A 26,502-nucleotide genomic window follows, 5' to 3' on the forward strand; every position below is an offset into this window, starting at 1 on the left:
CTAAAAACCGTCTACCTTCTGATCCAGCCATCTTTCTATCAGGCCTGTTTCCCAGAACGATCAGGGGGAAAGGAAAAGAACCTGCACGCTCTAAAATATTTGTATCAGCTCTCTTTGTGGTGGCAAGGAACTGGAAGTTGAGAAGATGTGCATCAGCTGGGGAATGATAGACAAGCTGTGGTTTATGACTGTGATGGGGTACCGCGGTGCAATAAGAAATGATAAGCAGGTTGATTTGGGGAAAACATGGGGAGACTTGCTTGAAAGAATGAAGACTGAAAGGAGCAGAACCAAAAGAACGTTGTTTATTCACTCCCACATTTCACTTGTGACTCCTTTTTTTTTGCCTGAGAAATTTTTACATGATCCTGGTATACAAAACAGATATACAAACCAAACATTTATTTATAATAAATCATAACTTCAGAACCCTCACACTCAGTTATGACTCCTCCATATGGGGTCACAAACTACAGTTTAAGAAGCTGAGGTTTATACTAACGGCAATATTTATTTTCTTTCTTTGCTGAGGCAGTTAGGGTTAAGTGACTTGCCTGGGGTCACCGAGCTAGGAAGTGTTAAAGGGCTGAAACCAGAGTTAAACTCAGATCCTCCTGACTTCAGAGCTGGTGCTCTATCCACTGCACCACCGAGCTGTCCCAGCAATATTCCTTGAAGAACAAATATGATCAACTAAGTTATTATGAGTATTGGAAATATTTAAATCAACTACAAAGGACCTATGAAGGAAGATGCTATCTACCTCCAGAGAAAGAACTGATAAATAGAAATATGTATAATATAATTTCACATGTATATGTGTGTGAGAGAGTATGAGTGTGTATCTATCTAATCTATATTTCTTGCATGAAGTTGGGAGAGATGAAGGGAAGCAACTTAGAACTCAAATTTAAATATAAATATTTAATAAATTTAATTAGTAACATAATAATGCAATGATACATCTAATAAAATAAATAAAATTTAAAAGTAACTAACAAAAATAAACTCAATTAAATTTAAACATTTTTAAAAAGAATTTTAAAAAGAAAAATAAATTCTGTTGACTGATTTAGCAAATGAGGAAAGTGAGACTCTAAAGAGAAAAAGTGACTTGACAAAGCCACGCAGCTAGTAAGTAGCAAAGGGGGAATTTGGGCCAAGATCCTCCAATGCCATCACTGGTCTTGGCATTCCACTACACCATGAGGTTTTTTCTTCCATGTCTCTTTCCATATGATGTCTGAATGAGTCTCAAATGGAATGAAATGGGATAGGAATAGGAATGTGGAAATCTCTAAAGGAGGATAGATTGTCAGCATGTCCCCTTTTCCCAGGAACACAAGTTTCCCAGTTCTCGGAGATCAGGCCGTCCCTGAAGCAAAAACCAGAAAGGCAAACCATCCTTTGTAGGATATTTATTCAACCCACCCATAACATGATTTGAGCTTCCAGTATGGGCACTATCTAAGCACCTTAGAATTTGGGCAGGAGAGGAAAAAAAAGGCAAAGGGGGGAGGAATATCTCTTGCCATGTGTGTGTAACCAGAATTCCAGGAAATAAGACACAGAGACTGTGTTGTGCAATCTCCAGGCCTGACCCCACAGTCAGGCCAAAACAAACATTCCTCTTTTGGAGACCCCATGGATATAATAATCATGGAGCCAATAATGGAAAGGACCCAGAGGCCCTTAGTCCCCTTTTTGAAATGAAACGAGATAAAGGAAGGAAAAGGCCTTGTCAAGGGGTACACTGGAAATAATCCATGTTTTTGGCCCACTTCAACACTTTCCATTATACCCACATGTGTACATCGACTTCCTGCGTATGATCAAATGGAAGAACCAAGTGTTACAGAGACAGGTACTCGTGTCAAGGAAGTGGTCAGCAAGGGACCCAGGCCAAGACAGGCTTGCAGACTGATGGAGGGTTTTTCATTTACCATTTCCAGGAGTGGAGGGATTGGTGGAGAGGTCTTGTGAAGGCCCTGAAAAATGCAAAACTGGTGGGAGCACAGATCAGGGGCACTCAAGCACTCCTTCAAGTAGTCCCTGCCTCTGGGAGAGACTGGAAAGGCACATTCGGGCTGGGGGAGGATGATGACTCCAAGAGAAACACTTCTTGGGCATCGTGGAGAGTCTACTCAAAGCACAGAAGTTCCATGTAACCAAGGCACAAAGGCCCAGAATCCATGTCCTTCTCTTCTCTCTCTCTCTGTCTCTGTATTTGTCTCTCTCTGTCTCTGTCTCCCTTTCCTTCTCCATCCTTTCCCCCCCCCCTCTCTCTCTCTCTCTCTCTCTCTCTCTCTCTCTTCTCTTGTCTCTCCCTCTCTCTCTCTTGTCTCTCCCTCTCTCTCTTTGTCTTGTCTCTGTCTCTCTTCTCTCTCCTCTCTCTCTCTCTGTCTCTCTTTCTCTCTCTGTCTCTCTCTCTGTCTCTCCCTCTCTTTCTCTCTCCTCTCTCTTGTCTTTTCTGTCTCTCTGTCTCTCCCTCTCTCTCTGTCTCTCTCCTCTTCTCTCTCTGTCTCTCTTTTTTTCTTTTTTTCTTTCCTTTTTTTCTTCTCTCTCCTCTCTCTCTTCTCTGTCTCTTGTCTCTCTCCTCTCTTCTCTTCCTCCCTCTCTCTCTCTCTCTCTCTCTCTCTCTCTCTCTCTCGCTCTTGCTCTCTCTCGCTCTCTCTCTCTCTCACACACACACACACACACGCACACACATACACATTCTATGACTGTCTTCTCCATTCCTTTAGGAATCGATTTGAGGAAAGATCCAGGCCAGCCATGTTTTACTCCTCTTCCAATTCTGGTTCTGACTTTCTGGACTTTGCCATCAAGACCCTGTACCAGGAACTTGTCTCTTCCCCTGGGAAGCAGCTTTTCAGCTTCCCTTTTATACGTGGTCTTCCTTCATTAGAATGTAAGCTCATTGAGGGCAGGGACTATCTTTCTGTTTGTATTTGTATCCCTGGGTGTTCATGTCAAGGCTTGATACACAGCAAGTGATTAATAAATGCCTTTTGATTTATTGACTTATCTGCTGTGTGGTGCTGATGGGAATGCTAAAATCAGCTTATTCTATTCCATTTTCAGGAAATGTTAAAAGGAGCCCATCCTGTGACTATCGACCATAATCAAGTACCCAAAAGGGTATAAAAAGGAAGCTAGTTCTCTCAGACTATCCAGTTTGTATAGAATGTTGTGAGCTCTGGCTCCTCCTTGATCCCACCTTTATCTCCCCAAATCTCTCCCTGATTCCGCCCTTTACTCCCTAGATCCTGCCTCTGCTCCCCTGAAATTTTAAAAGTTGTGTTCTCTGAAATGCAAGTGGCTCATTCACTCTGACTATTTGCTTAAGCAGTGTGCTCCACATGTAAAATAAAATAGCAAACTTTTGTAAGTTGTGATGTATTCCTGTGACACAACTTCTTTATGTCATGAACCGAATCTCTAATATACTATTTTTATAATACTCTTTTACAATTATGCTCTCCCAAATCTATTCCATATTACCACTTCTAGTACTTTATTATTATCTTTTTTTTATCACTTCAGTGCCACAAAAAGATGGGTGGATTTGGAGTAAGAGGATCTGGGTCCAAATTCTAGCTTTGCTATTTACTATTGTGTGATCTTTGGGGCTTCACTTCCTTATCTGTAAAATGGAGACCAGAGATAAAACAGACTAGATGGCTTCTCTTGTTCTTTCAAGCCATGCTTCTTGCCTTTCTCCATTTGTCCAGTGCTTTGCTCAGTGCCTGACATACAGTAAACACTTAGAAATACTTGTTCACTGATTTAGCCCTATGATCTACTTAGCAAGACAAACATGATGGAATAAATTCATTTTCCATTTTTTCACACTGGCCTCCGACACAGAAAAGCTTATTGTGGCGGAGGGGGAGGAAGAGAAACGTTCTAATTTTCCACCAATGCTGGACAGCCTAGGTGGTAATATATGTAACCATATGGCATAGTATGTATATCACCCAGACGTCCCCCTTTCCTAACTCAGTGCCTCCCTCTGCAGCCCCCAAAGCATCGGGGATTTTGGATCACCTTGCTTCACTCCATCCCTACGGGTCTCCAGTTCTCCTGACCTACACCCCCAACAAAAGGACAGATGTATTTCCAAGTCAGAGGAACAAGGGAGGCTCTGGAGGAAGGGACCCTTCCCCACGTAGCTCCACAGGATTATATATTTAGGGACAACTCTTCCCAAAAGCTGGTGGAAGCAGGCACTCTGGGTAGGCCCTCACCTGGCTCCCTCTGCTTACGGCTCCTCCCTCCCCAGTGTCCGGCGCTGCTTTCCTCACAGACTCTCCCCAGCCCTCTGGCCATCTGCCCAGTATGGGGCCCAGCGCTGCATGCACATCCTTGTCATTTCTCCATGTTCTGTGGCCCTGGTTCTGCAGTATGTGGTGGAAGCCTTTTCCTGTGGCCCCTGGCAAAGGCCTAAGGTCAATGTGTATGTACACATTGGGAGTCCCAGAACCACAGAGTTAGAGTCGAACCCCGAGGGTCTGGTTTTATATGAAGAGCTCAGTGGTCATCCTCTTTGGCAGAAGTGGGGTTTATTCAGGGGAAGAGGAGAATAGACTACACGCCACAGGGGCCAAGAGGAAGGAGAGTTGGGGGAGGCCCGCAGTGGGACTCACAAGGACCCAGGAGGAAGAGGGGGTATGCCTGAAAGGTTAGTCATGAGGAGGAGGAGGAGAAGCAGGCTTAGGAGGGATGCCCCAGGGAATAATCTTTATCAAAACTTCAGGTTCTTTCTGCCAACCACCCCCACCCAGGACCTCATCACGGCCTCCCACTGATTCTGAAGTTCCTGAGAGACTCCTTAAGAGTGTCCTTGTATCCCTTTTTCTGACCACCTTATGGGCATCTGCCCTGCGCAATTTCTTTGTGGCGAGCACACTTTGGGCATCTGAACATTATGGCCAGCCCCACAGCATCGTGTCCTCTGCAGCAGAGCTGGAATGGTGGGCTCATGCCCTCTGCAGCAAAGCACCAGGCTCTGGTGTTCAATCCTGCCTGGGGTCTGCAGAACCTTCCAAGACAAGGCAGATGGACGCCAGTCAGCTTCCGGGCGTGATGCTGGTGGACTGTCCAGCCTTCACAGGCACAATGAAATAAGATTTGTAAAGGGCTTTGCCAACTTTACTTAAAGTGCTATATCATTTATTGTTGCTGGACTACAGAGACCTGTGTACTACAGAAACCATCCCAATGCCCAGGGACAGCACATTTTTTTTCATTTTTCTTTCTTTTTAAATTTGCTGAGGCAATTGGGGTTAAGTGACTTGCCTAGGGCCACACAGCTAGGAAGTGTTAAATGTCTGAGGTCAGATTTGAATTCAGGTTCTCCCGACTTCAAGGCTGGTACTCTATCCACTGTACCACCCAGCTGTCCCTGTATTATTCTTAAAACAAAACAAAACAAAAGAAAACCCTAATCTTTAAATACAATGCAAAATCATGAAAGTACTAATTTTTGGTTATCTTCCCTTACCCCACTTCTGCCAAAAAAACTCCAACAACTCTAAAAACCAGCACATCACAACAAATGCAATTCCATACCCTTCTTTCTTTGGTAAAGACTACCATTGATATCACTCTTCATTCTAAAGAATATAGGTTCTTCTTCTCTCCTTCTCTTTAGCATTATTTACTTGTTTATTTAATATTCTATTTTTCCCCCAGTTACATGTACAAATGAGCTCTATTATGGGATAATAATAGTCAAATAATAGTCCAAAGTAGTCAAAAGAACCCATCTCATCTTACTGAAGTCTAAACCACTACCTGCTAAAGACAGGAGATAAAGTTCTTCAGTAATTAAATGGAGCTCCTCCTAGTTTCCTGAAGACTAAAGAGTAAGTCTTAGAGATCTAATCCAGCTGTACAGAATGTCTTCTAACCTAAAATCTGCTAGATGACATCCATACTTGGCAATGTAGCAGCTTCAAGAACATTCTCTCGACTCAAAGAATTCATTTAGGGAAGAAATAGCAGCCTTTTTAATTGAAAACATCCTGCAAATGTGGAGACTTGAAACTGACAAAAGTAGGAAGGGAACGGGAATGGAAATAAGCATTCATTAGGCACTTACTATGTACCAGGCACTCATGTTATGGCTTTACAAATATTCTCTTATTTGACCCTTACAACAACCCTGAGAGATGTACATTATTATTGCCATTTTACAGTTGAGGCAGATTGGGTTAAAGTGACTTGCCCTGGGTCACACAGATAGTAAGAGGGAGAAGGGGGAAAAATACTTTGTCCAGGTTTATAATACTTTGGGACAAGAAGTAAACTGAGTAGTTAAGTAGAGGTAAGAAATTTTCAGATACTGTGGGAATTGCAGGACCTGGAAAGACTCCCCCTCTTCCTAGAATCCTTCCTTTCTGCAGGTCCTGATATCGCTATCAATCAGGCAATCTACTAGCATTTATGATACAAAGAAAAAAGTGAAGTGAATCCCAGTCCTTGAGAAGCACCCAGAATTATATACAAAATGGGTACAAGATGGCTTTGGGAGGGAGACCCTAGCCAATGGTTATTAAAAAGCACTTCCTTTAGAAGGTGATGCTTGAGCTGAGCCTTGAAAAAGACTCTGAGGTGCAGAACTGAGAAAGCTGCACATTCCAAAAATGGGGGACAGCCACAGGAGAGTAGCCTAAAGGAGGAACAGTTAGCAGTAGAAGTAAGGCTAGCTTGGATGGTCTACCCTACCATGCGTGGAAGCTGGAAGCCAGATGGGGAAGAGGTTTAAAAGACAAACAGAAGATTTGATCCTGGTGGTAATAGGGAGCCGTAGAAGTTTATTGAGTAGGAGAGTGACATGATCAGACCTGTGCTTTAGGGAGGTTACTGACTGGAAAGAAAAGAGACTTGAGGCTATAGCAGTAGTCCAAGAAACTGCCTGACAGAGGTTTATTTAAATATGGCTAACCTAGGTGAGTCAACAAAAGTGGTAGAACTACCTCTAGAAAGTAACTGCCAAAGTGTGTGTGGTTCTTTTGTGTACTTTTAAACTTTAATGATACATTGTAGGTGTGGTGGGAATAATCTGTGAATTATATCTAATAGCAAATTTCCTGAAGTCAACCATCCACAGCACAGGATTATTTCAGATAATCATATTTAAATATAGTTTTGGATCTGTTACATTATGTATCTTCTGGATACTTTCTCCATAGATCAGTGAGAAATGTATCATGTTGTACTTAGTGTTTATTTTACTATTCTAAATGGCATATCACTTTTTAATGTAGATTGAATAGGAACAAATGCTATGTTTTGCTATTTTGATAGAGTTGTAGTTTTATTTTAAAAAAACGACTCCAGTAGAGCTAGGATATGGTTACTCCTTTCAATAGTATTGATTGACAGCTATCCATTTCTTCTTGTTTTGTGCAATGATTGATCATGGTCTTCAGTCAGTCTTTGATAAAGGATGTATGCAGAGGGTTAAAGACCTTCCTCGAAGCCATTTAATACTCATAAGTGTCAATGAAACACTCAGGCTCATCCATTTCATCCTTTGCTCATGATACAGGACTTATCCTCTGGTCCTTTGTAATCATTCATGTCCTGGATGATTCCTTTCAAGTCACCTTTGGTAATATACTGCAGCCTATTGTCCTCCCAGTGCTATCTAATTCTTTCTGAGGGGCCCAAGGGCCACAGAATACTGGGTTTGGAAAGGGGAAGAGCAGATCCTCAGATACTAATTGGCTGTGTGGTGCTGGGCAAGACCGATGACCTTTATCAGTCTGGGTTTTTTCCTCTGTAACTCACGTTAACAGTTAAAGGAGTGTATACATGCTAGCACTTATTATTCCAAGACCGTATCATTCCAGAATTGGCAGCTACAAAAAATCCAAACCCTTGGTGTTTATGATGGCAGAGAAAATGACTGACCAGAGATGATTACTTTGAAGAATGGGTAAACCGTGTGCTAGAGGTGGTGACTGGTGGAGCTGAAGTCCTCCCTGGTTTGGGGAACATTTGCCCTTCCGTATCACAGAATTCAGAGTGGGAAGGGACTCTCAGACGTCATCAGGTTCAGCTCTCCCATTTTATAGAAGAGTCAAGAGAAGGGAAATGACTAGTTCAGGCTTGTGCGGCCTGTCAGCACAACAAGATTCCCAAGGTCCCGGATTCCTGATTCAGGACTCCCACCCTGCCAGGTTGCCATGATGAGCCAAGTCACGGAGGCTGTGGAGATCACAGTGGGAGTAACTGCCTCCATGAGTACTTTAGGAGAAAAGCAGAGCCTCCTTCCTGCAGCGTCTCAGCCAGAGGGATGTATCGGATTGGCTAAGGGTCTCTCAGGAAGGCACAGTCTTCCTCTCCACCCCCACCCCCCCCACCCCCGACCCCAGCAGATGGGATGAAGTTCATTTGCATGAGGCAGATTAGTGAACTTGGGCAGCCAGGATTCTTGGTCACCACAGTATGCTCTGCTGCGCTCTTAAGCCTGGACAGCTCTAGCTCAAGAAAGCTCTCTGCATCAAAGGAAGCTTCCTTGCCCCCTGGAGCTCCTGGAATTGATTGGTTTTGTTCTCCTTCTGTCCTAGAAACACAAGGGGAGTATCTGATCCAATAGTGAATTCTTCTTTAGCCCAAAGGACCCACCGAAGGAATCCCATGCAAAATCCCACACAACTGAACATAAACTAGATCTCCAATTTCACCCTGGACAGGCCTTAATCAGGACTCTCTTTAAGAGATTTCTAAGACAGAGGATATGTGGCTGGACTTTAGGACCATTTGTTTCCCTTAATGACGCTATAATTTGCTTCCATTACATTTTGAACATTGTCATCCAAAGAGACAATTTGGGTTCAATGTCAGGACTTCTTGACAACTAGAGCTGCCCAAAAGTGAGCTGGACTACCTCAAGGGGTAAGGGTCTCTTCTCTCATTGGAGGAATTTAAGGAGAGGTTGGATGATCATGTGTCACATATGTTAGAGACGGAATTCCTTTCATGTATAGATTGAGGTCCTGTCCAGCTCTCAAATTCTGTGGTAATTTTGCAGAACAAAAAAAGTGCTTTTGTAACTTGTCATTTTGATAAAGAACAATTGGTAAATCAATAAAAATAGCTCTGCCATTACATGGACCATATTTGATCTTGGTGTCTTCTGAAATCTTATCTCTTTGGCTCATATTTCCACCCAAAGTTTCTCCCTTGGCAGCCTCAGAATTTGGCCCATATCAAGCTTTCTAGAGACGTGGGTAAAAAGGACCTTTGGCACCCAGTTAAGTATAATTCAAGCTCTTGGATGGTTTTTAATCTCACATCAGAGTAAGAGGACAAAAGCAAGCAAACAAATCCCACAAAATATTCACAATGGCCATAAAGAATCACTATATTTCTCTCTTCCTTCTATGCTACAAGATCTGTATTGTTTTCTGTTACACCCTCTGGCCCCAATAGAGCGATATTCATCTGTGAATAAATATGAATAAAAAGTGCCTACAACACTAGCCTGTGGTTTGAACTTTCCCAGGAGAGGAATTAGTTTGTGGTGAATTGGAAGTCAATCAATCAACATTTTTTAAAGTACCTATTATGTCCCAACCGCTGGACTAAGCACTAATGATACACATAAAAATTTCAGAAGACATTCCCTGCTCTTAAGAAGTTCACAAATAATGGAGGAGCTAACAAGCAAAAGAATATATGTTTATAAATAAGTCATATACAAAATAAATAGGAAATAATTACCAGAGGGAAGGCATTAGAATCAACAGGGTTTGTGTGAGAAATGGATGGGCATTTGTTTGGTTTCCCAATTATGAAAATTAAATTGGAGAAATGAAACAAATTAGAAAACAAAAACTCAGGACATCACAGAATAAGCAAGGATGTACTTTATCTTTCCCCCCCAAAAATGTAAGCTTGGGATGGGGATAGGGATTGATTTTTGTGATCAGGACTGGTGGCTTGAGATTTGAAAAGAGAATTTTACTCTTTGCCCTTAAACCTCCTCTGTTAGCTTTCCCCTTCTAAAATGGAAACTTTTTGGGGGTAGGGACTGGCTATATAATGAGGGGTGGAAATTCATATAATGTCCAATTAATGGGGTATCAGGAGAGGTTCTTGTGTTTCAGGATAGGAAATAAAATGCTGCCTTTGGAGTTCAAAGGTATCTTTATTAACTAGAGACCCATTCTTGCAAGAATGTAAAAGAAATCTTTCCTGCATTCATCAGTCAGTTAAGTTCTTGGTAAGACGTTTTATTTTTTACAAATAGAGGCTCTTTTTGGTATCCAGACATTATAAGTTGGCGGTGGCCCCTGTTGAAGCACAAGGAGACACGTCCTATTGATTTCAGTGGTCTTGTGGGACGCCCCCACTCATAGACGGTACAAGATCCCAGGACCACCTTGTTGGCAATAAGATCACTGATGAATCCAAGAAATCAGGAAGGGAAATAGAATAGGTTCTATAGCAGCCAGAACTGAGCACAGAACTCAGATTATCTAGTATTGCCTTTGGTGGCTGGGGGCATCTTACTGGGCCTGAGGTGTCAGACAGGTTGGTAAGATGGGGAATTTAATGGCGCCATGGAGTGGAACTCCTGGGACATACTTCTCTTATAGTCCTGGAAGAGAGGGATGTCTCTATCTAGAGTTGAGTAAATATTAGTGATCTGGGATCACTGGAGTGTGGAGATCTCCCAGCTGGTACACAGGAAGGATCTATACTAGAGATCTTTGCAAGAAACTCTAGTAAAGAAGTGGAGTTCTGGAAGAGAAGTTCTTCTCTAGGAAGTAGGGAAAGAACCACTAGACAGAAAGAAAAGAAATTTAAAAGCAGTTTCTGTTTGTATGAGTTTGTGTTTTACCTATTATGTTTCTCTGGGTCACCTGAATTACAAAGGAAAAGATCTGGCCATTTTAAGATTTAAAACCACTTATTTGATAATTTCATAAGTCTCTGTCTATCAGGCATCTTCGTGCAAACTAACCTGAATTTTTCTTAAGCCTTCAAGCTTCTCTTCCTAGAGGCGCTTGACCAGGGGAATGACCAGAGCTTCTACATGTAGACTTAGGTCCAGTTCAACCTCTCCAAAGAGTGGTAGGCTCCCCCAAAACCCCATGCTCTGGAGTCAGCTTCAGTTTCTCTCTAGATGGGTTCCTACATCCCCTAACCCTTCCCCACCATTCTTAAAACTCTTCCTTAGGGACTCTGGATTCTGTAAAAGGGTGTTGTCTATCTCTACATGGCTTGGAGAAATCTAGAGAAATCCACTTTACACATTAAAATCTTTCCCCCTTCCCTATTCAGCAGTCCACATGGGTTTAGGAAAGGGTACAAAATTTAGGTGGGGGGAGAGATAGGAGCCATTGCCATTTTGCTCCTAAAGGCCTGTGTCTCCATCTTAGGTCTCAAATAGTTTATTGTCATTTCAAAGATTTCAGGGAGTCTAGTTTTTATGGGGGAAGAGGAGTTTTCTCCCAAAAACATGACTAAATTTCTATGTGTGTTTAAAATTAAATAGTATATGATAGAATTACTTTCAATTGATGCATTTGGTATTAAGATTTGAGAAATTTAAATTTGTATTTGATTTGATTTTAAGTTTTTAAAAAAGGGCATTAAAATAATTCTTTAGTAATTTACCCAAAGAGGTCACATATTTGTATCTCCTAATTAGATGAAATATATTTAGGGTACTATGTTGCTTTCTAAATTGTATATTGAGCAATTTGTAAGAGTTATATAAGCTATGCTTTAAAATTTTGTCAGCTCTGCTGGACATATGGTATAAGTTTTGTAAAATTTAGTCTAAAGTTATTTAGTTATTACCTATATTGTGAATATTAAGGTTTGTCTTGTATTCTCCCTTTAACAAAAAAATATACTTCAAGGGTAGAATTTTAAAAATTTTATATAAAGTTTTTAAAAGGTAGTTTTAAAAACAAGGGACAAAAAAGATTGGTTGTAAAAGCAATTGATAAGAATAAAAGGGCAAAGGGGCAGCTAGGTGGCACAGTGGATAGAGCACCAGCCCTGAAGTCAGGAGGACCTGAGTTCAAATTTGACTCAGACACTTAACACTTCCTAGGTGTGTGACCCTAGGCAAGTCACTTAACCCCAATTGCCTCAGGGGAAAAAAAAAGAATAAAAGGGCAATTAGAAGCCTGTATTGGCATTAACAGGAGTCAGGTCTGTAATATTTTCCAATTGCTATGTATGATAAAATTGGAAACTTGACTAAATTATATGAGACTCCTATTCATTTTTGCAATCGATTCTCCTCTACCTCAATTTTAAGAATTGTCTTTTTTACTCCCTAAAACAAAAGGACAATTTATTTAAGGGATCAGAAAGGGAAGCCGCAACCTACCCTGAGAACTTCCAAAGCTGCAACAGCTTGGAGACAGACTGAGCAACTAAAAGATGGAAAGTTTATTTCATCAGCTTTGCAAAGGCTGTTTTGTAAATGTTTTGTAAATCTAAGTGAGGGAACGGGGCATTTTCACTTTTGCTAAAAAAGTTTAGAGGAAATGGCTAATTATTTGGCTATTACTGATAAAAATTCTAAGGTTTGTTAAATTATTTGGGGTTATCATCATAAAATTGAAACTGAAAATTGATAATTACTTGTGTGGGGAAAAAGACTACAGCAACTCTAAAGTAGGATTGGACAGCCAGATTCAGCCGCTGCTTTGGGGTCCATTCCCATGATTTGTGAACTTGCTGGGTTTGGAAAAAGCTTGGTTCTGGAGTCTCTTTACTTTTAGGTTTCTGGAGGGCCTTGATTGGGACTTTTGGTAGTTAATCTGTTTAGGATTGAAAACTGTTTAGTGGTTATTTGTATGATCTGTTGGCTCAGGAAAATGAGGGCTTAGTCCTTCTTCCCCTACTAGGTGTGGCTGCTCCTTAAAAGTGAGAAAATAAGCTCCCTCACAGATGCTTATCCCCTCTCCCCCACCTTGCACCCTTCTCTGGGTCTCCGCCCCAGCTGGTTAAATGATCAAATGATAACATTCCTTTAACATTAATAGCTTCTATTGTTTAAAGGAATAGTTTGTGTTTATACAGTGTTAATAACAAATTTTTATTTTTCAAGTCTGTTGTTATTTTAAGACAAACTCATTTGTGATTCTGTATCAAAGGTTCTACTGCTTAGTAATGCAAGGAACTTTTTAAAATTAAAGCTTTTTATTTTCAAAACCTATGCACGGATAATTTTTCAACATTGACCCTTACAAAAGCTTATATTCCAAAATTTCCCCTCCTTCCTCCCACTCCTTCCCCTAGATGGCAAGTAATCCAATCTATTAAATCCAATATATGTAAACATATTTATACAATTATCAAAGCAAGGAACTTTTTTATTATGATTTTTTATTAAAGCTTTTTATTTACAAAAGATATGCATGGGTAATTTTTCAATATTGACCCTTGCAAAACTTTGTGTTCCAAACCATGCCCTCCTTTCCCTCACCCTCTCTCCTAGATGGCAGGTAGTCCAATACATGCTAAATATGTTAAAATATATGTTAAGTCTAATATATGTATACATATTTATACAGTTATCTTGCAAGCAAACATCAACAGAGAGGGTGAAATGCTATGTTGTGTTTCACTCAGTTCCCATGGTCCTCTCTCTGGCTGTAAATAGCTCTCTCTTCATCACTAGCATTAGTTCATGTAAGTCTCTCCAGGCCTCTATTGCAAAGAACTTTTAAAAGAAGTTTGTTAGAACTGCAAGTTCTCCAAAAATGATTACTTCTACCAAAGTCTCCATCTGTCTTCAGCAGAATTATTTAGCAATTATTTAAGTGCATCATGGTCTCACTGTTTAATGAATATGATAGCAAATTTGATCTCTAGCTTTCTTGAAGTATCTAGAGCAGGATTTTAACCTGGCAGTTCTGCATTTAGTTTTGGCTGTGCTCTAGCCACATGGGATGAATGATTTAGGATCTGAAACTTCTGATTAGTGAAACTTGCCATTGAGATGAAATCTCTTGGGATTATAACCATTATTGTTTTGAATTTTGAGTTTGGGAATGATTATCTGATGAATTATTAAGTTAATAACCCACTATTTGAGATCCAAGTTGGCTATAAGGTGGGATTGTTATTACATGATTACCAACTGTTATGTGCCCTCAGGCTGAAACCTGACAGATGAGTTTTGATGATGTAATCATGCCCCTGCTTTTTCTTCCTATAGCAAATTTCTATAATCAGAGAAAGTGTTTAATAGAAGCCATAAGTACAATTTAAATATGCAATATTTTGCTGTTTTCAATCTGAAAATATGTAGTCATCATATCATAAATTAGATAAATGAATATTTGGCCTAGTCATCTCTCTGTTGCTAAATTATTGAAATTAAAGCTAAAACATCTTTGGTGTGGTTTGGAGAAGAGGATTTTAGTATATTCAAGGTTTCTTAGAGGGATGTAACTTATGGAATATTTTGTTACATCAATGGAAAAGTTAATTCTAACTTATTTGATATGAAAAGTGGCTGTCCAATCTATGTTGACCTCTCCCCGTTATTGTTCTATAATAGACCCTGGCAAAAAAGAGGGAATATTTTCTTCCCATGTTCTGAGTGTTTTTTTCCCCCGGAGGCAACTGGGATTAAGTGACTTGCCCAGGGTCACACAGCTAGGAAGTGTTAAGTATCTGAGGTCATATTTGAACTCAGGTCCTCCTGACTTCAGGGCTGGTGCTCTAGTCACTGAATTATTTAGCTGCTCCTCTGAGTAGTTTTTAAACACCCTCAAGCCAATTTCTAATCCCAGAGCCAAGACCAGTGGAAATTCAGTAGAAGGATATTTGTTTAGAGGAAACATATATATATATATATATATATATTTATATATATAATATACACACACAATACACACACACATACATATATCACTGGCAGAGAGACTTTACACATATGTTTTATGTAGAATTTGGGTTAATCTCTTTATCTCAATATCCTGCTTTGGACAGGCAAATGAGACCAGTTAAGGAAGGATTTTGTGAATACATCTGTTATTCTGATGGAACTCCCCCTTTCTGAAAACTGCTTTTGGGTTATAATGTAGTCTCTATTAAAAGAGATGATTCCTAACTAGCTATTTACAATCTTCATGCTTCCCAAGAATGAGGGAGTGCTTTCTTTCTTTCTCTCTCTCTCTCTCTCTCTCTCTCTCTCTCTCTCTCTCTCTCTCTCTCTTTCTCTCGTTCTCTGGTTTATTTTCCTCTAGGCTTTGAGCAATTCATTTTCAATTGACCAGCACTAGATAACTGTATTGACCATCTTCAAGGGTCTGACTCAACCCACTAGATCTTCAATCAGCTCAAGCCCCAAATGAGACTCTGTGGGATGACCCAGCAGGAAGTAGTTTCAGAAGATGAGGTCATCACCCCACACCCCAAAGGACTTTATTCCCCATTTGTTTGGGAAGGAATTGGAAATCATTGGTAAACGGACCCCAAATTGTCAAGTATCTGAGTGGGTAAGGAGTTCATCGATTCTGTGAAGGGGGGAGGTTATATGGGATTAATGCTGCTCCACTGTTACAATAGTATTTGGGACTCAGGATGGGGGACATCGGGTTAAAATTCGGGTTAATTTTATTGAGAAAGATACCCCACAAACAATTCAGTTTGATACTTGTCAAGTTATAGAATTGTAGAGGCTTGACTAGCCATAGACTAGTATGTACAATAAATATTTGTGTATTAAGAAAGAATTTTATGGAACTGCCTGTCCAATCTGAAATAGTGTTTGGTTAGGGGCAGCTAGGTGATGCAGAGATTAGAGAACAGCCCAGAAGTCAGGAGGACCTGAATTCAAATGTGATCTCAGACACTTAGACACTCAGACACTAGCTGGGCAAGTCACTTAACCCCAATTGCCTCAGGAGAAAAAAAAAAGAACTAGTGTTTTGTTTGCTACAAGGACTGGACATTTAGAAAATGTAAATCAAAGAGCAAGTCGGTAATAGATATAATAGATATAGGAACATTTAGAATCAAGTCAAGGATTTGTGTGGGATGGTGAACCCAAATTAAAATCAGAGCCTCTCAGAGTAAGAAAAGCAAAAAGGGATTTATTACGATCTCCAGAGAAAGGGCAACTCCCAACAGACAAGCTGTCAGTAGAGGAGTGCAAAGTGCAAACTGCAAAAGACAAGATTATATAGATCCTAAAGCAGAACCCCCCCATCCCAGCCTTTTCTCCCATTGTCTGGGGCAGTACATGATTACTCCAGAAACAAAAGAATATCAGTAAATAACAAACTCTTTAATTCACTCCTATACAATCTAATGAAAGAATTCTGTAACCAGAATTCCCAAAGCCACCATCACCTGTAAAAGAAGTACTTAAATGCTAATTAAGAGGTGGGAGAAACAGAAAGGGAATGTTCATCCAAGACAAAAACCTGCAGCTTTTTAGCTATAGCTCAATTTGTTATTGCAAAGTCCCAAGTCACATCCTTATGAGAGATCTTCACTCAGTTTATTCTACACAGATTTAAGGCAAACTCTATGGCTTGCGTAGAATTGGTAAAGTACTCCAATGCTTGGGTAGAATTGGTTAAGTATTCTGTAAAGAATCTAAAAAACAAGCCATTTCTATGTCTGTGCTATGGGTTGCCCCATGGCCAGATAGATAGTACCATTCCCTTTGGGTATGAAAGAACATGGGAGGGGAATTCCTCCTGTTCCCAAAATAATATTCCTGGGAAGAATTGCAATGCTTTGTTCTACCATTCCCTTCTGTGAGGGAATACACCAGGCTCTAATAGCTCCTTACCTCTGGAACTTTCCTCTCCTGGCAGGGTGAAAGGTTCCAAAATGTAGGGACTGTAGTAGCACGTACCCAAGTCTGGTATGTACATTTATGAAAATTAAATTGGAGAAATGAAACAAATTAAAAAACTGAAATCCACAAAGACATCAAGGAATAATCAGGGGTAGAAGTCATCTTCTCCCAAAAGAATGTAAGCTCCTAGGGGGCAAGGACTGACTTTTGCAGTCAGGGGCGGTGACCTGAGATTTGAAAAGAATCCTCTGCCTTTAGCTTCCTCTGTTAAGCTTCCCACTTCTAGATTGGAAGCTCCTTTGGGCCAGGGACTGGCTACATAATGAGGGGTGGAGATTCTGGACTATCACTTCTGTAACATCTAATTAATGGGGAATCAGAGGACTTGTGCTTCTGGATAGGAAATAAAATGCTGCCTTTGGAGTTTCAAAGAAAGGTGTTTCTATTCACCTAGGCACCTGTTCTTGCAAGAATGTAAAAGAACTCTTTCCTGCATTCATCCTGAGTCAATGGAGTTCTTGGGAAGATAGTTTGTTTCTTACTGTTTGGGAAAGACTTCTTGCAGAAGATGGGATTCTAGTTGGAACTTAAAAGAAACCAGGAAAGGCAGGAGAGAAGGAAAACCATTCCGAGCATGGGGGGACAGGCAGGGAAAATGACAGGAACCATGAAATGGAGTATCCTGTTCCATAAGCTGCAAAGTCAGTGTCACTGAACTGAAGAGTTTAGGGATCAAGATAGAAAACCAGAAAGGTAAGAGGAAGCTAGGTTTTGAAGGAATCTGAATGCCAAACAGCATTTTGTATAGTTTGTAGGGAGCCACTGGAGTTAAAGATGTCAGTGTAACTTAGAAAAGAGAACTATCAATTGAATGTACATATACCAATGGTTTAAAAAAATAAATGAAGGCATCTGGAATGATCCAGAAATTTTCTCCCCCTGAGGCTTCATGAAGCACTAAATTCTAGATATGGTTTTAGAGCTTGGAAGGAAGGTCAAAGGTCTTTGAGTCTCATTGTTTTGAGAATGAGGAAACAAACACCTCTGTATATTCAATCACTTGTCCAAGGTCACACAGATAATATGGAGTAGGACCAGAATTTGAATCCAGGTCTTCTGACTCTACTTCTGGTATTCTTTCCATTGGACCACACTGATGCTAACAAACTTCCATCACAATGGTAGCCCTGCAAGGGCCCTCAGTGTCCCCTTTTTCCTCATTTTATTAATAAGTCCCTTACTGGAGCACTAAAAAGCTGCTTTTTCTTATTGATTATATCTGTAGTCCTGGAAATCAGGAATTTTTGTTTTGGTAGAAAGAGAGGTTGCTGGTGCAGTTTCTTTGGCGTGGCTGGGTTCCCCGAGTCCCAGACTTTAGTCTGTTTTGCAGATTTTGCACTGCTCTTTTTTCTGCTTTCTTTCAAATGGAATGCAAGCAGCCAGTCTGGAAGGGTTTCCTGGATGGAGAGGTTTTGATTACAGCTGCCTTAAGAAGTCGAGCTCTCTCCAGCTCACTGCCATTCCATTCCTTCACACACTAGGAGGAGGAACAGCAGCATGGGGCTCCAAGGAATCTATCTACTTCTGTGCTTCTTCATCCTATTCCCGTGGACCAGCACGGAGCCACCGGCCTCCAAAGTTAAAAATGCGGCCAATCCTAAGAAAGGTAAGGGTGGGTGGGCCATCCAGCCCCTCTCCTCCAGGAAGATGAGGTTCAACCTGTGTCCCTTGGGGCTGATTTGATTTTCTTAATTAATAGATGTTTTGTGTATTTGATCTCTTGGCTGGGCTAAAAAGGAGGAGAGGGACCAGTTCCTGGGCTTTGGGATGGGGAAATTCCTGGAGAAGTGGATTCTACTCTGAGCACTAGAGAAATATACTGCACAGTATAGAGTGAGGTTGAGTGGCAGTCCTGGGTTAGAGTCCTGTCTTCAGCAGGAGGTCCTCCCTGGTCCCTCCAGCTCTCTCTCTCCCCCAGTGTCTTCCTTCTGAGATTACCTCCCACTTACATGATGGATCTTGCAAATACATAGTTCTTTGTTGTCTTCCCTGTGAAAAAGTAAGCTCCTTGAGGGTGGAGACCATATTTTTGCCTTTCTTCATGGCCCTAGTGCTTAATGCAGGGCCAGGCACATAGGAGACATTTAAAACTGCTTGTTGACATGACAGACACTGATCCGTACTGGCTGTGTGACCATAGTCATTCTACCTCCCGGGGCCCTAGATGCTGTCTAAGATCATGAAGTGCTTCTTTAGGACTGCTCCTAAAAAACAAAATAAAACAAAACACCCAAACCTACAGCGATCTCCTATATATTTAATATGCCTTTAGGATTTCCCTTAAAAAAACAAAACCACCCAAACCCATCATCACCTATTATATGTTTAATATAGCTAACAATAACTCAAGAAGGGCATACTTCTGGAAACTCAAAAAGAAACTTGGTTTTCCACGGCCTGTTCTTTGTTTTTTGTCTCCTGGTTTAAGGTTTGGTGAGGTTCATCTGACAGCAGTGACGATATTTGAAATTAGAGAGGAATGAATGTTCTTTTTGGGATGCCTGAGAGAGGCTTCAACTGGCTGGAGTTCTTAATCCCTCGGCTGTTGTTTGGGATGATTTGGCCCAGAACGAGGGCTCTCCCTCCAGCGTCATCTGGCCAAGGGCCATCAGTCTTGTGTTTGTGGCAACATAATAAGGCTAATGCCATGGAAATGAACTCCTGTTACCAAGGAGGGCAGGAGCCAGGGGAATCTGAGCAGAGGGAGGGTGGGGTCTCTTGCTGAGAAAAATGCCTGCCATGACAAGTAAACATGAGGGAGCAATGGGAACAGGCGGGTGGGGAAGGTTCCATGCAAAGAGAAGGGAAGGGGGTGTTTGGAAAAGTCATTGCCTTTCTCTGGACCTCAGTTTCTCCATCTAGAAAATAAGGGGCTTTCCCTGGATGAACACTTGGATCTCCTCCAACTCATAATATTGTCTGCTTTCCTCTTTCTAATATACAGAGAGCCCTTTATGGTTTACAAAGGGGACTGCTTCACCAGTTTCTGAGGCAGAGGAGGTGGCTATCCACCCTCCTCCCCCCAAAAAATTCTGTTTAATGTAGAGCTACCCAGCATTCATTAAGCACTTACTATGTGCTAAGTTCTGGGGATAAGGAAAGGTAGAAGATAATCCCTGTCCCCACAGAGCTCACTCCCCACTAAGCAGCTTGCAAGGCAACAATGGTATGGAATAGTAATAGTAGCTAGCATTTATAGAGTGCTTTAAAGTTCATACATGTGGGGACTGGAGTCTGGAAATCTAAGTATATTTGATACTTTATTTGATATATTTGATACAAATCTATATAAGATACTAGCTATGAGATCCTGGGCACATCACTTAACCTCTATCTCTTCATAAAATAGGGACAGCAGACAGGCTTGTTCTAAGGATAAAATGATATTTATAAAATGCTTTGCAAACCTTAAAGCTTTATATAAATGCTAGCTATTATTATTATTATCACCAAAGATCAGAGACTACTTCTTACCACAGGCTTCTCCTGATTTTCTCCAATTGCTAGTGCTTTTTCCTCACTTAAATCACTTTGAATTTTCTCTTAATATATTTTTTTCTGCATTCAAATTAGTCTCTCCTCATGGGAATGTAAACTGCTTAAAAGTAGGAACTTTTTATTTTGTAGTCTTTACATCCCCAAGACCTAAAGAGGCACTTAATAAATGCTTGCTAAATTGAATTCTTTTTAACTGTTTTACAGATGGGGGAACTGAAGCTCAGAGAGGTTAAGTGAAGGAACAAACACATGAAAAAGCATTTACTAAGTGTTTATTATGTGCTAAGCACTGTGCTAACCTCTGGAGATAGAAATACAAAAGCAAAAACAGTTCCTCCCTTCAATGGAGGTTCCATCTGTACATATCTTGGATGTACCTTGTATTTATGCATTGCCTCCCTTTTTAAAAAATATCCCCAGCAAGGATTGACTTTTTGTTTGTTGGTTGGTCTTTTAATCTTGTATCTCCAGTGTTTCCAAGTGCTCACAGTGCTTGGCACAAAATAAACATTTAATAAATGTTTGTTGACTGATTGCCAATTGGTGTTTTTTTGGTTTTGTTTTGTTTTATGGTGAGGCAGTTGGGTTTAAGTGACTTCCCCAGAATCACACAGTTAGTAAGGATTAAGTATCTGAGGCCGGACTTGAACTCAGGTGCTCCTGAATCCACTGTTCCATAGAACTGATGTTCTAAGGGGGGGATGACATAAATAAGAAGATGGTAAACAGGAAGGGCTCAGAAAGCTCCAGACGTCCGTTGTGTAAGAGTTGAGGAGGAGAGAATCTTGTCCATAGTCACCCAGCTAAGAAGTGTTCCAGGGGGGATTCAGATCAAGCTCCCTCTAGATCCCCAACACTGTATTCTCCTCACTGCGGCTGCTTCCTAGGAGGAAGATGGAGGAAGCTCTGAGCGAGCCAATCTGAGAAAGAGGCGCCCCCACCGAACTGCTGCAAACTCCCAGGGGCTCTTTCAGGTTGAGAAAGGAGCGGAGGCCCCGTGTGAAGCTGGAGCTTTGGCCCTGACTCCTGGGAAGTGAGTCTGGGGCAAGGGCCCCTCCCTCACTGCTGGGCCTGGACTAATCATAAGAAGCCTCTGAGGATGAGGTGGGCTTTGGGAGCCACCTGCTGCCCTCCAGAGAGTCCTGCACCTGTGTCATGCATCCCCACAGCCCTCCATCTTTGCAGCTTGGCGTCCATCCTGGACCTGCTGACCTGTGCAGAATGTCAGATTGAAGTGGAGAAAAGGCCACTCAAGAGAATAGAAGATTCAGTGGATGAGAGACATAATTAGTATTTTAACCCAGCTCAAGCAGAATGAAACACATCTTCATTAAAACTTGGAAAAGGGGTGAATGGGTAAATATATCAGTTCCTGGTTAGCCTGATTAGTCATTTACAAAGGCAATTAAATCATGGACAAACCTTGATGGGAGATTCCTCGTCACTGTGGACACTGTTCAAGTCCCAAGGCCACTTGGGGGGCCAGGCTTCCTATGATGGATCTCTCAATCTGATATGGTCGGGATAAGGAAGGCCCCCCTGCCCCTGCAACTCCCAGTCCCAATCCGACACCAAGAAATCAAACTCTGACAAATAGGTTGTTTTGCTCTTCTGAAGCCCTGGAATGGTAAGGTGTCATGCTAAGTAGTAAACAATTCACATTTACACTAATTTGTGAAATCACAGGACAGGGGGAAGCTGGAGGGACCATTAAGGGAGAAAGGAGTTAGAAGGGTGGTGGTAGCTGCTGCTTACTATTTTTTCCCAGGCCCTTCATTGCTGCAACAGCTTGGGGAGAAGATCCTGTTTTTCTGTTAATGCCTGTTAATCTCTGCAATTGTTATCTCTTGTCTTCTTTCTCAGAGGGTATAAGTGTCAAGATGATAGAAGAGATGAAGAGCCAGTTGGACAGCTTGTCCCAGGATGTAGCTTTATTGAAGGAGCAGCAGGCCCTTCAGACAGGTAAGAGCATACACCTCTGCCCCCCCCCCCGCCCCCTTTCAGACAGGTAAGACAACTACACCTTTGCTCCTCTCCCCTCCCATACAAGGACCGCCCAGTCAGGACATGCTCTATCCATGGAAACAGGACAGAGATTAACAGAGAGGTGCTTGGAGCCCCCTCCAGCCAGCAACAAGATGTATCAGCCACAGAGGGCCACGCTCTAGAAAGCAGCTCCCTGTGGCTACACTGGGCTGGTCCTATGGCCAGATGAACTGGGCCCCCCAATGATACTCTCTCCAGACCTGGCTTTCACCCCAACACGTGATAGCCAAATCCACCCCCACCCCCCAGGAGCCGGGGCTGCCAGCCGGCTGGCAGCTGCTTCTTACCAACTTGTTGCAGCATGGCTGTTTAAAACAGTGTTTTGTGGTTGGCAACCCTCGGGTGGGTGGAGGTGGAAATCATGCCCACAAGGGGTCACAGAGGCTTTGCCTGGCTCCCAGAGCCTCCAAGGGGAGGCAAACCCTCTGAGGGAGAAGGAGGGAGGTCCTGGGGATCCGGCCTGGCTCTGGTACTCAGTGGCTGGCCTCCTTCTCCATGAGCCGTCTAAGTCTCAGAAGGGCTTTGGGGAAAGATTCAAGCTGGCTGTGAGGACACAGAGCATCTAAAGGAGATCATCAAGACAGAGACCAAAGAAGGGGACTTTGGCCAAGGGAGACTGACCGCTTGGCCTTGGGAGGAGGGGGAAGTGGGCTTCCCCAGTCTCTCTGTCTCACTTTCTGGGAGGTGTACGGGGTGGGGGAGGCACCTGCCATCTCTACTACCCAGTGACCCAGAAAGAAGGAATATGATTCTACAAAAAAAGGGAGGTTTCTCCATCAGGTACCTCTGGCATCACTACAGTCAGAAGCAAGGATGCAATAAAGAACAGCTGGGGAATCAGATGGGGAAAGCAAGCATTGAAGGGTCTAGAAAATCAAGGGCAAGGCTGCAGAGGTAGCCCCCTAACCAGCATATCTATCTATCTAGATCTAGAGAGAGAGAGAGAGAGAGAGAGAGAGAGAGAGAGAGAGCTAGGAAAGACTGTTCTGGACAGGCAAGTCAGAGGGCTGGTGATTGGAATCACAGCAATTAACAAGAGTGGTAGTGTTGATTATTCAATATTAATTTCTCTTGTTCTACAAAATATTTAATGCCCAAAGCTCTAAAAAAAAAAAAAAAAATCAAACCTATAAATTGGGAAAAAAAAAAAAAAAAAAACAACTCTACTTCTTTTCCTCCTCCTTGTATCTAAGTCCTCTTACTCCTGGTTCCCTCCATCCTTCTTGGTAGGGGCCCTTCCCTTGACCTCCCCTTCCCCCTGCTCCCCATGAATACCTGGCCTATAGGTGCAGAGGGCAAAAAATTCCGTAACAAACTGAAATATCATAGCCCATGTATCGTTAGGTTGAAGAACATTAAGCTAGTCCGAGTGTGTATTGAGGGACAATGTGTTACAGGGGATATGATACCCTCTATCTGTCGGCTATTTACCATTTCTGTCTTTCATCTATCTATCCACTATCTCCATGTCTGTCTGTTTGTCCGTCTGTCTATCCTACCTATTCACCTACTATGTATGGGACCCATTTAGGTCTTCAGCGAGATCACAGAGTTAGAGGATCTTAGCTTTGAAGAGATCTCAGTGATGATCACGTCCACTCCATCCTAGACCAAGAATCCCCACTAGAACGTTTCACAACCAGCGGGAAACATCCAGTTTTGGACAGGCCTTCCTGTCAGAAATTTTAGCAGATAGACACGTCTCCCTAAATCTGCCCCTCGCAGCTTCTGCCCACGGCCCCGAGTTCAACCCTTTGGATTAAGCGGAACAAATCCAGGCTCTCTCCCTTTAGTTTTCCAGGTAGCCCTAGCAGATAGTCTGGTTATCTGAGCGCCTCCAAGATGCTTCGCACATTCACAGCAAGCTCTGGCCAAACATTAAGTGAGGGGTGCCGGCTGGGCTGGGCGGGTGGGGTGGATCCCGCGGCCGGGCGGGGGGGATCCCGGGGCCGGGCCGGGTGGATCCCGCGGCCGGGTCGGGGGGATCCCGGGGCCGGGCCGGGTGGATCCCGCGGCTCTGCGGTCCCTTGAGAATCCTGTTTTTTTCCTAGTGTGCCTAAAGGGCACCAAGATCCACCTGAAGTGCTTTCTGGCCTTCCCTCAGGCCAAGACGTACCACGAGGCCAGCGAGGACTGCATCTCCCGCGGGGGCACGCTCAGCACTCCGCAGAACGGGGACGAGAACGACTCGCTCTACGAGTACCTACGCAAGGGCATAGGCCCCGAGGCGGAGATCTGGCTCGGCCTCAATGACATGGCGGCCGAAGGCAACTGGGTGGACATGACGGGCACCAAGGCCGGCTACAAGAACTGGGAGACGGAGATCACCACGCAGCCCGACGGGGGCAAGGCGGAGAACTGCGCCGCCATGTCCGGGGCGGCGGCCGGCAAGTGGTTCGATAAGCGCTGCAAGGAGCGGCTGCCTTCCATTTGCCAGTTCATGATCGTGTAGCTCCCGGAGCCCGGGAAGAGGGGATCCCACGAAAGCTGCTACTCAGGCCTCGGGCGGCGCGCCCAGCCCCAGGGAGGGTCTCTAGCCTCTGTAGAGGGTCTATTCGCCAATAAAATCACTGCAGCTCGGTAAACACGCGGTCTGGTCCGTGGCTGGCTCTGGGAAGTGGGGGGGGGGGACCCGAAAGGGGGGAGCCGCCTGCTCCCCCAAGGGACAAGACCAAGAACCCGAATTTGGGGCGTGTGCGCAAAGTCTCTTCCATTTTTTGGAACCGGAGGAAAGGTTCTCTCCGGACTCTCTGTTACATCCCTGCCCTGATGCTTCTCTCTGCCCTTTTGTAGCGTCAGCCCCTGGTAGAGAATAAGCTTCTGGAGGAGCAGGAAGGAGCTTTTGGTTTATTTCTGCATCTGCTCCAAGACCCAGTCTAGGATTAATTAATTCTGACCTTTTAATCAGCTGAAGGCAGTTCTTTTCTACCTCCTGTTCCTGGAATTCCTTAGAGTAGATGGTTACTACAAAGGAGGACTTAAAGGACACTTAAATGCTGCTTCATCTCCTCTTCCTCTTCCTTCTTCTCCCCAATTTTTTCCTGTGAAAAAGCCCAGCTCTAGTCCATCCTCCTCTGTAAAATTTTGATCAAATCTTTTTTTCCCTTCCCTTTCCTTCCCTTCCCTTCCCTTCCCTTCCCATCGATCTCTTCTCTCTTCCCTCCCTCCCTCTTCCCCCTTTTCCCCTCCCTCTTTCTTCCCCTTCCATCCCCCTCTTTTTCTCTTCCCTCCTCTGTCCCTCTCTTTCCTTTCCCTTCTCTTTCCCCCCACTCTCTGTCTCTCCACCTCTCTGTATCTCTGTCTGTCTCTCTCCCCCCTCCTTCTCCTCCTCCTCCTTTCCTTCTCCCTCCTTGACAATTGTCTTTTATATTTATGACTTTTATGGACTCCTGGATAAAAGGCCATCCTCAGAACCAGGAATGCTTGAGTTCAAGTTCTCCCTCTGACACATAATAGCCATATGACTCTGGGAAAATCACTTGACATCTCTGCCTTGGCCTTCTGCTCTGGGGAATTCCCCATGCCAATGAAATCACAGGTCCAGTCCCCAGTCCTGTCCCTATCATCTTAACTGAATTATGAGCCTTGCACAGCCCGATGGGTTGTAGATGATTTAGCCCCGGATAACTCTATTTACTGACTGATTTGAGGGTCACTGTGTAAATATCAGCTCTGCAGGTTTTATGCAAGAGTGATGAGGAAGGATGACTTCAAATGACTGAGGGAAGAGGAAGACTAGAACTAGAACCTCATTTAATGATTTGTCCAGGGTACAAATCAGACGCTATTAAAAAGTGGCCAGTGAATTCCTAAAACTCATAATACATATCCATTACTATTCCATAATCATTTCACAAAAATAATAAAATCTGCCCCACCATCTAACAATCAAATGAAGTTGCTTGCATTAATGTCTTATTAACAGAAGGTGGCAATGTTGATGTTTGAATTATTCCTTATTCCCCTCTCTACTCCAGTTGTTCTTGAGCTTGGGAACTTTTAAGCTTTTTCTATCATTATAATGACCCTGACTTTTTTTTTTTTTTTTAAACAAAAACAAAACCAGCATCATCTCAGTCCTACCTACCTTA

General features: G+C 42.8%; 1 protein-coding gene across 1 annotated transcript; it reads left to right on the forward strand.

Moving 5' to 3' along the window:
• Positions 1 to 18,240: 18,240 nt before the first annotated feature.
• CLEC3B (C-type lectin domain family 3 member B) lies at positions 18,241 to 24,996 on the forward strand. Its single transcript, XM_003771969.4, has 3 exons — positions 18,241 to 18,473; positions 22,229 to 22,327; positions 24,463 to 24,996. Exons 1-3 carry the CDS (start codon positions 18,365 to 18,367, stop codon positions 24,861 to 24,863), a joined length of 609 nt encoding a protein of 202 aa, XP_003772017.1. The 5' UTR covers positions 18,241 to 18,364; the 3' UTR covers positions 24,864 to 24,996.
• Positions 24,997 to 26,502: the final 1,506 nt, after the last annotated feature.

This window comes from Sarcophilus harrisii, chromosome 5, assembly GCF_902635505.1.
Source record: "Sarcophilus harrisii chromosome 5, mSarHar1.11, whole genome shotgun sequence".
In the NCBI taxonomy this organism is placed as follows: domain Eukaryota; kingdom Metazoa; phylum Chordata; class Mammalia; order Dasyuromorphia; family Dasyuridae; genus Sarcophilus; species Sarcophilus harrisii.

Coding starts and splice junctions, on each gene's coding strand:
- CLEC3B (XM_003771969.4), top strand. CDS start 18,365: ATGGGGCTCCAAGGAATCTATCTACTTCTGTGCTTCTTCATCCTATTC. Junction 18,474..22,228: donor TGCGGCCAATCCTAAGAAAG/GTAAGGGTGGGT, acceptor CTTCTTTCTCAG/AGGGTATAAGTGTCAAGATG. Junction 22,328..24,462: donor GCAGCAGGCCCTTCAGACAG/GTAAGAGCATAC, acceptor TTTTTTTCCTAG/TGTGCCTAAAGGGCACCAAG.